We start from the raw sequence: 12,416 nt of genomic DNA, 5'->3' as shown, positions 1-12,416 counted from the left end.
TGTACAGTCTGTCTTTAGTCCTCACAGTACTTCTTCCTCTGTGCTACTGATTACACATGACTGACCAGGAGACTGACACCAACACAGGTACACTAATGTACTTCTGACACAAGATGGCGCCAGTTTAGTAGATTACAATTTTACAACTGAGGAAAAAGAAGTTCTGCTTTGAGATGTACAGTGACTCAGACTGTCACTATAACTCAGCACCTCCTACTGACCAATCAGAGCTCAGTGCGCGGATTGTATGTTAACATTACACACATATGAAGAAGTTACAGTCATAATCCAGACTAAAAGCAACACAGTTTAAACTGACAAATGCAGGAAGGACAGCTGGATTTATGCTGTGGGTGTTGACCGCTTTGAATTATGTTTTTATATTTACTTGTTTATTTTTTGATTTGCTCTTGAGTCCGTTTCACACTTCGTTGTTGTATCATATAAAACTAGAAAACATAAGGAATCCATTGGTACCAACCACGTCATGCTAGCTTTTCAGGAAGGAGGTTAAATAACGCTCCAAAGCTACGCTAAACTTTAGCGAGGAAAAACTGGCATGTCCATTTTCAACGGGGTCCCTTGACCTCTGACCTCCAGATCAGTGAATGTAAATGGGTTCTATGGGTACCCACGAGTCTCCCCTTTACAGACATGCCCACTTTATGATAATCACATGCAGTTTGGGCCAAAAACTATGCAATTATTTGCATGTATGTATACATTTTTTATTTTGTTTTCTATTCTAAAATGGTGTTTGAATATGTGCGGGGATCTGAGCAGTTTACACAACAGTTTTTGATATGTGTTGATTAGAATATTTATTTTTTCCCCTGGTTGCCAAGACTTGGGAGAACAATTTTCAAAAGCCAAACATCTTGTTCTTTATTGTTTTCTGTGTGATTTGTGATGTGAGATTCAATTTCCGTTTTGTTTTTTCTTTTGTATTTATGGTCATAAATGGTTTTCAAACGCGCTAACTTTTGTAACTTGTGAATATCTTAACAAACATGATTACCATCAGTTCTTAATGCGTTCTTGTTTTTTATCTGAATTCCAGGTGATGAACATGCAGGCTCCTGCTGTGGCAGAATGACCAGGACACAGGTAATGGAGTAATGTAGACACTGTCAACACAAACTATTTATGTTGACCTGCACATTATGTAGTTCAATTACCAAGATAGGAAGGTGTTCACATTGCTTTTCTGATACAGCTTTTCAGTCAGTGTTACTCATTGGGTGATGTGGCAGACGTCTGATTGAGAGAACAGAGTTAACCTGACAGAAAACGTTCTAGTCCATTCCGCATGGTGCCAGTTAACCTCACACACATATATGTTTCTAGTCCACCCTCATGGGGCCCTCAGGTGTAGATCTCCCTCTGGGTGAATTTAACAGTTAAGCTCACACACACACATACATTTCTAGTCCACCCTCATGGGGCCCTCCCGTATGGATCTCAATCTAAGTGATTTTACATCATTTGGGCAACACTTTCCAGTATCTAAACTCAAGTTATTACAGGTATAATTTTACACTTCCTGCGCTGTTGCATGTTTAAAAATTGCATGTTTGAATATGTTCCATTGCAGCCCCTTATATGTTGTTGTGAGACCACAACCACACCCACATACGTTTCTAGTACATCCTCATGGGGCCCTCCTGTATGGATCTCACTCTAAGTGATCTCTCATCATTTGGGCAACACCTTTCAGTATCTACACTCAAGTTATTACAGGTATACAAGTATAGAAGATCATATTTGTATGCACTGGTCCCATGGGCCACCATGCCCCTAAATTTGGTCAGCCAAATGTAAACGTACTTAAAATTTGTAAATAGAGTAAAGTTATATGCTGTTTCAGAAAAGGTTTTCACATGAGCCAACTATTGTAACTTGTGAATATCTCCACATTCATGACAACTATCAGCTCTTAATGAATACTGATTATTTTGTGTTTAACTATATTTAGGTGTTTACTGTCAGAGGGTTTCGTCTAGTGGAGTATCCCGACACTGATGAAACCGATGAGGATTGTATAAAAGACCAACCTCCGACTCCACACTGTGATGAACCTTTTCGAAAGCTCAGGGGGATGGAAAACATTCTGGTATGCCTCGGATTTTGAATGCCGGTACAATTTTGATAGACTAGTAGTCCAAAAAAACTTTCACTGTGATTGGTTTTAATAGAATGGAAACAAAAATGAATAACTATATCTTGACATGACTCCCTTTTTGCGGATTGATAGAGAACCAGATTTTCCTGATGCTCTGTACGACTCAAATGAGAGTAAAGTGCACGAAACCGATGATGAGGATTCTATAAAAAAATATTCTAGTGTGCAATCAGACAATGAAGTTGTTCGAAAGCTGAGAAGGACAAAAAGCATTCTGGTATGTCTATGACACTTTGAATACTAATAACTAGTTGATAGGCCATTTCCTACAAAATCTTTCCCCTTTGATTGTAATGAGATGATAGAAAAGATATCCGCACACTTAGATCTATGCAGTATTTCACTTCATTCTAAGCTTTTGGTCTGTCAGACCTTCATCAGAGCATACATCTTTGATTTTAGTACAATGTCAAAAAAAATGAGTAACCATACCTTTAACTCCCTTATTGCAGATGGATAGAATACCAGACTTTTCTGATGCTCTCTACGATTCAAGTGATGACAGTACAGAGGGCCCTCCCAATTCTAAGTCTGAAATGGCTTCACAAAGGCCGAGAAGAGGCTGTTCCCGTCCTGCAAGTCTCTTTTTTTACTCAATGTGATCACTAAAAGGATAGCGCCACCCAAACTCAACACCATGTTCACTAACTAGAGTGCCAGACATGCATATAGACAATGCATGCATGTCTGGTGTTAATTGTGGGGGGTACTACCCTTTAAGTAGTAACTCTTTATTGTTTTCAATATTTTTTCCCCAAGTATTTTAGTAAATGTATGCCTGGAGTGTGCCTTTTTATGCTTTACTCTACATTTGACACATTCAAATTATTTTGAATGTGTTTAGTCCCTTAGTGCTCTAGTGACGGTGAGCAGTGTGACGTCCACAGTGTCTGCCCAAAACCAGAGGAAGTCGGCAATAAAGAGAGGTGAGCTTAGAAGAATAGTAGATTGAAAAGTAGATTGATAGATATAGATTGATTGATTGACTGACTGACTGACTGACTGACTGACTGACTGACTGACTTTATTGTCCACCTCAGTGGAAATTTGTCTTTGATTGATCGTTGACTTAAAGTGGGTAGAATAGAGGACACTGAGCAGTGATTGGAATCACCTGAGAGAATAATTAATTTATCAGGGTACTAATTCTGTAAGTCCTCAGTTGCCCTGTATATTGTATCTGTTGCAGTCTTAGTGTCAGCCAAATAGTGCAGGAACCCCTACCTGGGGTAGAACATAACATGACCTTGTTTTTTCATAACTTTGACATGTGACCTTCATGAAAAGGATGGAACATTTTTTTCTTTTTACTGCAAAAATTATTAAATTCATCAGTGAAGTAATTCACCACATAGGCAAAACAGTGCACTGGTAGTCTACAGGTAGTGTCCCTACAGTCCAAATGAACCAGAATGTCAAAATGTGGTTCTATTGTGAATCAGCAGCTTTTTATATAATGTCTTATGATAGGCAGAAATACTCCCCTCTAATCCTAATCTAATAATACTGTAATTAGTACCCAATCATGCTAATAATTCATTTCAGGTAGTCACTAACATTGTCTCATCAAAAACACAAGAAGTAATAGTTTACCACTGAACACTATTATTGTGACTATCCAGTGAGTATAACCCAAAAAGTACACAAAAATCCCTGCCTTGTAACACAATACCAAGTTGATCCCATGTTTATTACCCACTGGTTGTATTTACATATTTCATAGGACAGCAGGGATGGTTCTCAGGTAATATCTCTAGAGGTATAAGGCACATAAGTTATAGGTCTGTAAGCGTGCAGTAGTCTGGAGTATAGACAATCTCTCCACAACTGTTGTGTAGAATAAAAGTATGTACAGTATAATTCTCAGTGACTGGGGGAAAGTCCTTTGTGGTCTCTGAACCAAGTCAGTACTACAATGGATGGCCTGTGTGATCAAACCAGTAGTGTTTTAGTTCTGATTAAGATTTAAAGTTCTTAAACTTTGAATGTGTTCTTTTTATGCCTACTTAGGGAAACAAGCTGCTGTGAAAAGAAGCTGGACACCAGAGGAATGTGCTGCAGTGGAAAAGCATTTAAGGAGATGCATCGTGATGAACCAGGTTCCAGGTAAAATGGACTGTCGGCGCTGCATTGATTCAGAACCTCAAGCCCTAGGAAACCGAGACTGGAAAGCAGTAAAATACTTTGTCAAAAAACGGATTTCTGCCCTGAGAAGAGTGAATGCACTTCAGTGAACAGGGGTAGCTTGGACTCAAAGATGAACGGATTAGAATTTGGTGGTCAAAGGTCAAGGACACTGTGACCTCAGAAAACTGTCCATAACTCAAGACTTCATATGCTAATTACGGCCATTTTGTTTTGTTTATGTTGGTATATTTATGTGTTAACCCTAAGAGACCCGTGGGGCCGGGGGCGAGCCTGACTGACTTTACTGTTTTTCGGATGCTCAGCAGGTTCAGTTTTAGGGCTAGAGTGAAGCTACAGATATTATATGAAACTAGAAAAAGGAATCCATTGGTACCAACCATGTCATGCTAACAGGTCGGGAAGGAGGCTAAATAATGCTCCAAAGTTGGCCTAAATTTTAGCTAAAAACTGGCATGGCCATTTTCAAAGGGGTCCCTTGACCTCTGACCTCAAGATATGTGGACAAATCTCCCCTTTACAGACAAGCCCAACTGTATTCATGTGTGATGTTAGTCCCCATAGGAGACATTTCATTGTAGTGAGACCATTTTTTGAAACATGACCTCACTGTATAAAATGACCTGTGGTGACCTCTAGGAGAATCACAGCCTCATGAAACTTTACAGCCACAAACTAGAGACCTAGAGCATTCAGAGGATGGATGGATCAGACTAGAGATCTAGAGAATTCAGAGGATGGATGGCTCAAACTAGAGACCTAGAGCATTCAGAGGATGGATGGATCAAACTAAAGACCTAGAGCATTCAGAGGATGGATGGATCAAACTAGAGACCTGGAGCATTCAGAGGATGGATGGATCAAGTCTTGCACATTTTTACAATTTATTTTAAATAATTAAAGGGACTGTTTGTAACTTTTTACACGTCTAAATCTACCGGGTCGGGATTCCATGCACGTATGCGCGCTGGCGTATGCGCGCTGGCGTATGCGCACTCGTGTGTGGCAGGAAAAGCCAACACTAGGATCAGCAGTGATTCATGGAGAGACCTTCGTCTGGTCAGCTAACATTACTGCCAAGCAACTGAAATATAGAGTGATATTGTGGTTTTAGCTGACGTGTGTCGCCTCACTGTTTTGAGCGATGCTCGTTCATGTGAGAGCTCTCAGACCTTCTGAGGTCTCAGAAGGTTAATGCGTTGTTATGTTATGTTATGGTATCACGTATGTGATAAAAATTATAATGGTAAATGGACTGTTCTACAATATTTACTCCATTCACACACACATCCATAAACTCATAGCAGAGGCTGCCATACAACTAATGCTCATTCACACACACACACTGATTGCACAGTCTTCGGGAGCAATTTGGGGTTCAGTAACTTGCCCAATGACACTCGAGATCGGGCATCTCCTGAGCCACAGCCACTACCAAGTATAGACTCAGACCAACCCATAATGGCAGGTATATTTAGTTTCAAAGAAAGACCCAAAATGGGATTTGGGGACTCATTCATTTTGAAAAGTCTCCATGGTTTGGGAAGTGTTGAGCAGGAGGTCATTACTTGAATACCATGTTACTGCCCTGTCTACCTAATGATCTTTTGTTGAGTTGAGGCCCACCAGACCAGACAAGATGAAGGATGTAAATTAGAATGTAAATCCCTGATGCAGTCCTGCAGTTTATTTGGAAACCGTTAGAGAGAGAGAGAGAGAGAGAGAACACTGAATATACAGTTTTTTTATTAATTTTACAGTTAATTTACTGTTTAAAGATACATCATATAGCTGTTTTATCCCTTTCTTTTACATTATCTTACTGATTTGTTTCAATGCACTATTTAGGTTGTATTTTTTACATACATTTTAATAAACATTATTTTTTGCCTAGATGAATAGACTTAGCAGGTTACAGACATAGGAATAGTCACACTAAATACAATTAAAGGCACTTGTTAAGAAAAAGGCTATAATTAAGGCTATAAGGCCCAAAATGTCTGTCTATATGGCTACAAGCACAGAATGCAAACCATAACAACATGTGAGTGAAGAACAGAGCTACTTCACTGATTTTCCAATCATGTACAATGTGTGAGAAAAGAACATCTACAGCTTATCTTATTGCACTTTATTTTTTATTTTCATATGAAGTTCAACACAGCGCCAACAAAAACCTGACACAGATAACAAACCAAATTTCAGAAGAAATAGCATTTCTGAAAACATCTGTCAATCTTACTAACCTTACTTTGTGGAACAGTTACAGAGAGTTGAGCTATATCATAGAGTTAAAACAAAACTCTCAAATAATATTTTGCCTTATATCATGTAACATGTGAATATACTGAATATATTGCTGAACCTTAAGGCATATCAGTGGTACAAATAAAAAAAAAAATTAACATAAAATACAAAATAATTTGTCTATATACTAATGAGCACCAACACCACCAGACATGTGACATCATGTCCAAGTATGAATATTCAGGCTCTAACAAGGCACATGGATAAGTGTGGAAGTCCAAGTATTGGGCGATAATGGGGGAGTGAGTTAGTGAATGACTTATGGCCCACTCAAAGACACCAGTTCTCTCAATCCAGCCTTGGTAGCCCGCTGACTGTGTGAGAGAGAGATATATGAGTTCCAACATAACTTTCATTGTAACTTCTCACATACAAAATCAGCGTGTGTAGCCCTCATTTCCTCTTATCATGTATGTAATGTAAACTCACCATTTTAAATGAAGTCCCACTCAAGTCCATGAGTCCCATCAGCAGAGTGGATACATGTGGATATACGGTTGTAGTCTTGTCTTGTGAATTTGCCAGTTTTCTTTGAGAAGACTTTGCCCTGTCCATCCTTGGTGCCTCTCTCAGGGTTTATTCCTACGGTGCACCTGAAAAATTATAGTGTTTCTTCAGGCACTGTGTAAAAATCAAGTTGTGTGAATCACTTAGATTAATGCCACAATAAAAATACAGGTTTTACTGAAAGTATCTAACCTTGAGATTAACTTGAGCGTGCAGGTGTAGAAGGTGGAAAATAATGCAGCAAGCCCCATCAAGAAGGTGGGCTGGATCCCCTCACATATGAAGTGGCCCTCAAGGCTGACCATCCAGCGCCAATAGCTTCCTGCTGTTTCACCTGAAACTTAGAAAGAAATTTCCTCAGTCAACTACATGGATTTTTAGTCAATGTTTGAAATGAATTGTGTTGAGTGGTGTGCATTACTGGTTGAGAAACGTTTTTTTGATCAATTATTAATATTCTGACCATCTGATCTATAGAACATGTGGTTTTCAGATATCATTCAAAAACACTAGTTAGCTAGTAAATAAACTTGCCTTCAATTTTGTATCTGCTCTGCTGAATTACCACCCAATAACCAACATGCACTGAAGTCTTAATGTTACTTTAAATGTTGAAGGGACTTCCATAGACTGTAAAATGTATACACCGTCGTTATGCATGAATTCACTGGCAAAATACATGTGTCAGCACATTAACTTAGATATTAACTTGAATACATAGAAATTAAAATGAGCTCCTTGTGTTGTCCGATTAATGTGCAATCATCTGTGAAATTCTAGCTAGCTGTTGAATCCCTCTATCATGACATGCACATATTCTGTTATGCAAACTAACTGGAAACATCACTGATAAACTTTGCACAGATTTATTAATTAAATAAAATTACTACTCACCAAATAATCAGTAAGATGGGGATGGATGAATAAAAGAACGGATCCAGCCTCACATGTGCAGATCAGGTGAAATGCTCTTCCCAGAATTAAAAAAATACTGCATGAAACTGTTATTCATGATACTTTAGACAGTTGATCAGCAGTAAAGTGCTGTTTTTTAAGAATACATTATAGTTCAGTTAAAAAACGGCCTATGAGCATAATTTAACAGATTTTCTTTTGTATTAACAGTAAAGCACTGTTTTTAGCAATAACAGGTTAATACTGTTGAAATTCTGCTGTAAATTAACAGCAATTGTTTACAGTGTAGCTGTGTGAGAGTATATGACTTGGTGTGGGAGATATATGACTTGGTGTGTGTTTCACACTGGTACTGCACCACACACCTCCCATATAAGGTCAGTACCGCCCTTATGGGAGGTGTGTGGTGCAATACCAGTGTGAAACTCACCCACAGGAAGAGAACACGGGCAGGAGATATGAGCTAAGAACTTGTGCAGAGGAGCAAACTAACACACAAGGTAAGCACATGACATTTGTATTATAGCTGGTAGATAACCAGTGTTCTAGTAGGTTAAATAAGTTTAGTTAGTCAGCAGAATTTAGATTCCTGCTGTAAATACATAATCCTAATTGATTAGTCTTGGAGGGGATGTGAGAGTGCTTGAAGTGGGGAAAAAATAAGTGGCAGTATTCTCTTATTCACATTGTGTTGTGTGTATCGGCAGGTATCTGCAATCTCTTGCAACTTATTCCTATTTATTCATTATTTCTTTAAGCATGTTAAACTGTGTCAGTCATAATCAGTTGTGATTTTATTGTTATATTATTATACTTGGACTATGCATCTTCTATAGTATAATACTCTAATAATATTCGATCTGGAACATTACAGGGTTGAGGTGATTTGTTTGTATATAGTGTTAATAAACTGGGAAAAAAGAGTTCGGAAACTTGTGTTTGGTCGAAGGAGGGATGAATCTGTTAAAGTGACGTCCTGCAGCAGCTTTCACTGTTGCTTGTTGCTCAGCAGAGTCTCGTAGTTTGGTCCTGGAGTACGACAGAAGAGACACAAGGTAATGTGGAAATACAGATAGTTGATATATTATATTAATCATGTTTTCTTTGTGAAGAAATATGGTTTAAATGATTTGGACTGTTTTATATTTTGTGGCTGACTAGGAAGAGAATAGAGACGTGAAGTGAAATAAATAGAGTCCTGCACTACGAAGCGAGTTCAACATATCCAGAGTATCTTCTCTTCTCTTATCTCGTTATCTGGCTTCACTAACCTTAACAACCGAGATCACACTAAACCAAATTGTTCATCAACAGTGAGTATATAACAATCAGTAATCAGGTACTTAAACCCCAGAGTTTCCCGGGAAGGTTTCAGCGTGTTCACAAGACGTGCGGGGTTTCTGACCAATCACAGACACGGAAACGTCTCCCGTCGGCAGAGCGGCACATTTAACAAAGAGTAAACAAATACGAAGAAGTTAAACACTTAATCCAGACTACAAGTAACACAGTTGAAGCTGCCAAATGCAGGAAGAACAGCTGGTAAAAGAAAAAACTCCAGATGTGTGAATGTATAAATTAACAGACATTGATTTAACGGAACACTCAAAAGTAGATATGCTGTCTAGATATTAATAGCCTCTAGTAATGTAATAGATGAATAGATTGCACCTCTTTTTATCCTGTGACTAAAAACTGGTTTCTATGATTATTTCAACCTTCTTTCAGCTGCGTCCCCCTCTCTCCGGAAACGGACTCAAGAGCAAGTCAAAAAATAAACAAGTAAATATAAAAACATAATTCAAAGCGGTCAACACCCACAGCATAAATCCAGCTGTCCTTCCTGCATTTGTCAGTTTAAACTGTGTTGCTTTTAGTCTGGATTATGACTGTAACTTCTTCATATGTGTGTAATGTTAACATACAATCCGCGCACTGAGCTCTGATTGGTCAGTAGGAGGTGCTGAGTTATAGTGACAGTCTGAGTCACTGTACATCTCAAAGCAGAACTTCTTTTTCCTCAGTTGTAAAATTGTAATCTACTAAACTGGCGCCATCTTGTGTCAGAAGTACATTAGTGTACCTGTGTTGGTGTCAGTCTCCTGGTCAGTCATGTGTAATCAGTAGCACAGAGGAAGAAGTACTGTGAGGACTAAAGACAGACTGGACATCAGGAGTCTCCAACCTTGTTTCCTCAGAGAGCTACTTTGACAAAATGAAAGTGTCTGAGAGCTCCTCATATTTTATATTATTAGTAACATTTATTCACATTGCTCAGCTCCACCCAAACCAGCTGAATAAGCTTCTTTTGTGTGAACATTTAGAAAGTGTTGATGTCAAACACTCACATTTTGACATCAACATCTTAAATTCAGCAGCATGTGCATGTTTTTTTTTCTGTTTGCATTTCTTTACATTATCAACGTGTCAAGCTCACACTCATAAATCCACATCAGATTAAAGTCATAGAAAACAAAACTATGTTGTAACTTGTTTTCTGTCTGTCCACATATCACTGTATCACATCACTTCCCTTCACATTCCCTTCATCATCTGCAGTTCACATGCATGTATTACATGCATTCAGTCCCTTTAACAGTTAGTGAGATGACTGGCACTGCATGGAGTCAACAAGAGAGGTGTCTGCTGGAGTGGATCCACTTAGGTTCACTCTTATGGACTCATTTAAATGTTCATCTGTCAGTCTGGTTCTGAACTTAGATTTCATGGCATTCAAGACAGCCAGCTGGGCCGTATCGCTTTCTTTGAACCTTTAGCGAGCGACTCAGAAACGAGTCATGAGCTACTGGTCGCTCGTGAGCGACGTGTTGGAGACCCCCGCTGTAGATTGTCTCTGTTCTACCTTTAATAACTGAACTTGTATCTGATGTGTTTCTGTCTCCTCTCACAGGATGAAGATGATCTGCAGCATCCTGCTGCTCCTCAGTCTGACCTCCTGTGTCTCTGGTTAGTTTACCTTCACTTTGTTATCCACAAACACTAAATACACATTCAGACAAACATCTCTAGATGGAGTTTGACATGTTAAAGTTGTCAGTTTGTCTGCTGCTCACTTTCCCTCTCTGTCTCCTCTACAGGATCATTTGTAGTGAATGTGACACAGACTTCCTATCAGGCAGAGGAGAACCACAACATCACACTGGAGTGGACGTTCACAACCAGAACCGACAGTTCCCCCAACTCACTTGATATCTGCTGTGTACTGTTAGCTGAGCCCAGACCCATCCTGTTTAATCTCTATAAAGGTGTTGAAGACCAAGGGTCTCAGGATAAACAGTTTGCAGGACGAGTCCGGTGTGACAAAGACGTCCTCAGAGACGGACGAATCAGACTTCACATGTCCAGACTCAGGATTAATGACTCTGGTCGGTACACGTGTGATGTGTACACAGGTTATGATGAAAGCTACAAGATATGTCAACTCAATGTCACAGGTGAGTTGATTCAGTAGAACTCAGTAAGTGAAACCAGACTAAGAGTCTACAGCCCTGCTAGTGCTAAACACATCTTAGTTTAGCATGTTATCATGCTGCAGTCACGACTGGCACAGAGCCTGGAGGGCAAAACACTGTTCCAACATGGTGGCTAACACTGGGAACTCCATAGAGAGGTGAAGTCCCTCCTCTTCTAGTGGACCACCATGGGACCTGATTTCTGAAAAAATATGAACGCTAGTCAACGGAGAGAGAGAAATAATTTTTTGATCCTGTTTGAATCGTACCATGAATCACACACATGATGTTTGTCAATTTAAAACATAATGTTTGAAGTCCAGAAAGTCTCAGTTTGTCGTCGTATCATTTTAGTTTAGTGTGAAACTTCAGACAATGAGCCACATTTTATTTTCTGTCCTTTACAGCAGCTGCTGATGAGCCCAAACCTCTGAGACCAACAATGAGCCCACAACCAGAGAGACCAACAATGAGACCACAACCAGAGAGTCGGGGAAGGACCGGCCTCTACGTTGGACTGACAGCAGCTCTGGTTCTCTGTGCTGGACTCTGCTTTGCCTTCTGTCTTTCTTTTACTAAATCTACTGATAATAGAGGAAACATCGATACAGCCGTACAGACGTTGAGTTTCTTAGAGAAACAACCCATCACGACTAACCAAGCGACAACCTCCGGTGCTAAGATAAGGTCGTGTCTAGAAGGTAACCCCCAAGCTGCGAAAATGTGCGAAATCTCTTGAGAGTCTCGCTGCCCGACGACCTATCCTAACCTCAACCCTTCAAGGTCAATCCCTAACCTTAACTCATCATCACTGTGTGAAGAGTTCAACATTAAGATTTAGCTGTGAGTTGGTTCAGTTTTCCCTCCAGCTGTTATCAATCAAGTGT

The 12,416-nt window shown here is 39.5% G+C and overlaps 1 protein-coding gene and 1 long non-coding RNA gene across 2 annotated transcripts; both read left to right on the top strand.

The window, feature by feature from the left end:
• The first annotated feature begins 459 nt into the window (after positions 1 to 459).
• LOC141782394 (uncharacterized) lies at positions 460 to 2,879 on the top strand. The gene is made up of 4 exons (XR_012597108.1): positions 460 to 1,107; positions 1,976 to 2,113; positions 2,255 to 2,399; positions 2,635 to 2,879. It is a non-coding gene; the product is annotated as an uncharacterized LOC141782394 (long non-coding RNA).
• Positions 2,880 to 8,546: 5,667 nt separating this feature from the next.
• LOC141782179 (uncharacterized) lies at positions 8,547 to 12,269 on the top strand. The gene is made up of 4 exons (XM_074658240.1): positions 8,547 to 9,111; positions 10,968 to 11,023; positions 11,155 to 11,511; positions 11,937 to 12,269. The coding sequence occupies exons 2-4, from the start codon at positions 10,969 to 10,971 to the stop codon at positions 12,266 to 12,268; spliced, it is 744 nt and encodes a 247-aa protein (XP_074514341.1). The 5' UTR covers positions 8,547 to 9,111; position 10,968; the 3' UTR covers position 12,269.
• The last annotated feature ends 147 nt before the right edge of the window (positions 12,270 to 12,416 follow it).

This window comes from Sebastes fasciatus, chromosome 14 (assembly GCF_043250625.1).
Source record: "Sebastes fasciatus isolate fSebFas1 chromosome 14, fSebFas1.pri, whole genome shotgun sequence".
Lineage (NCBI taxonomy): Eukaryota > Metazoa > Chordata > Actinopteri > Perciformes > Sebastidae > Sebastes > Sebastes fasciatus.
This window is presented reverse-complemented; position numbering and strand designations above follow the sequence as displayed.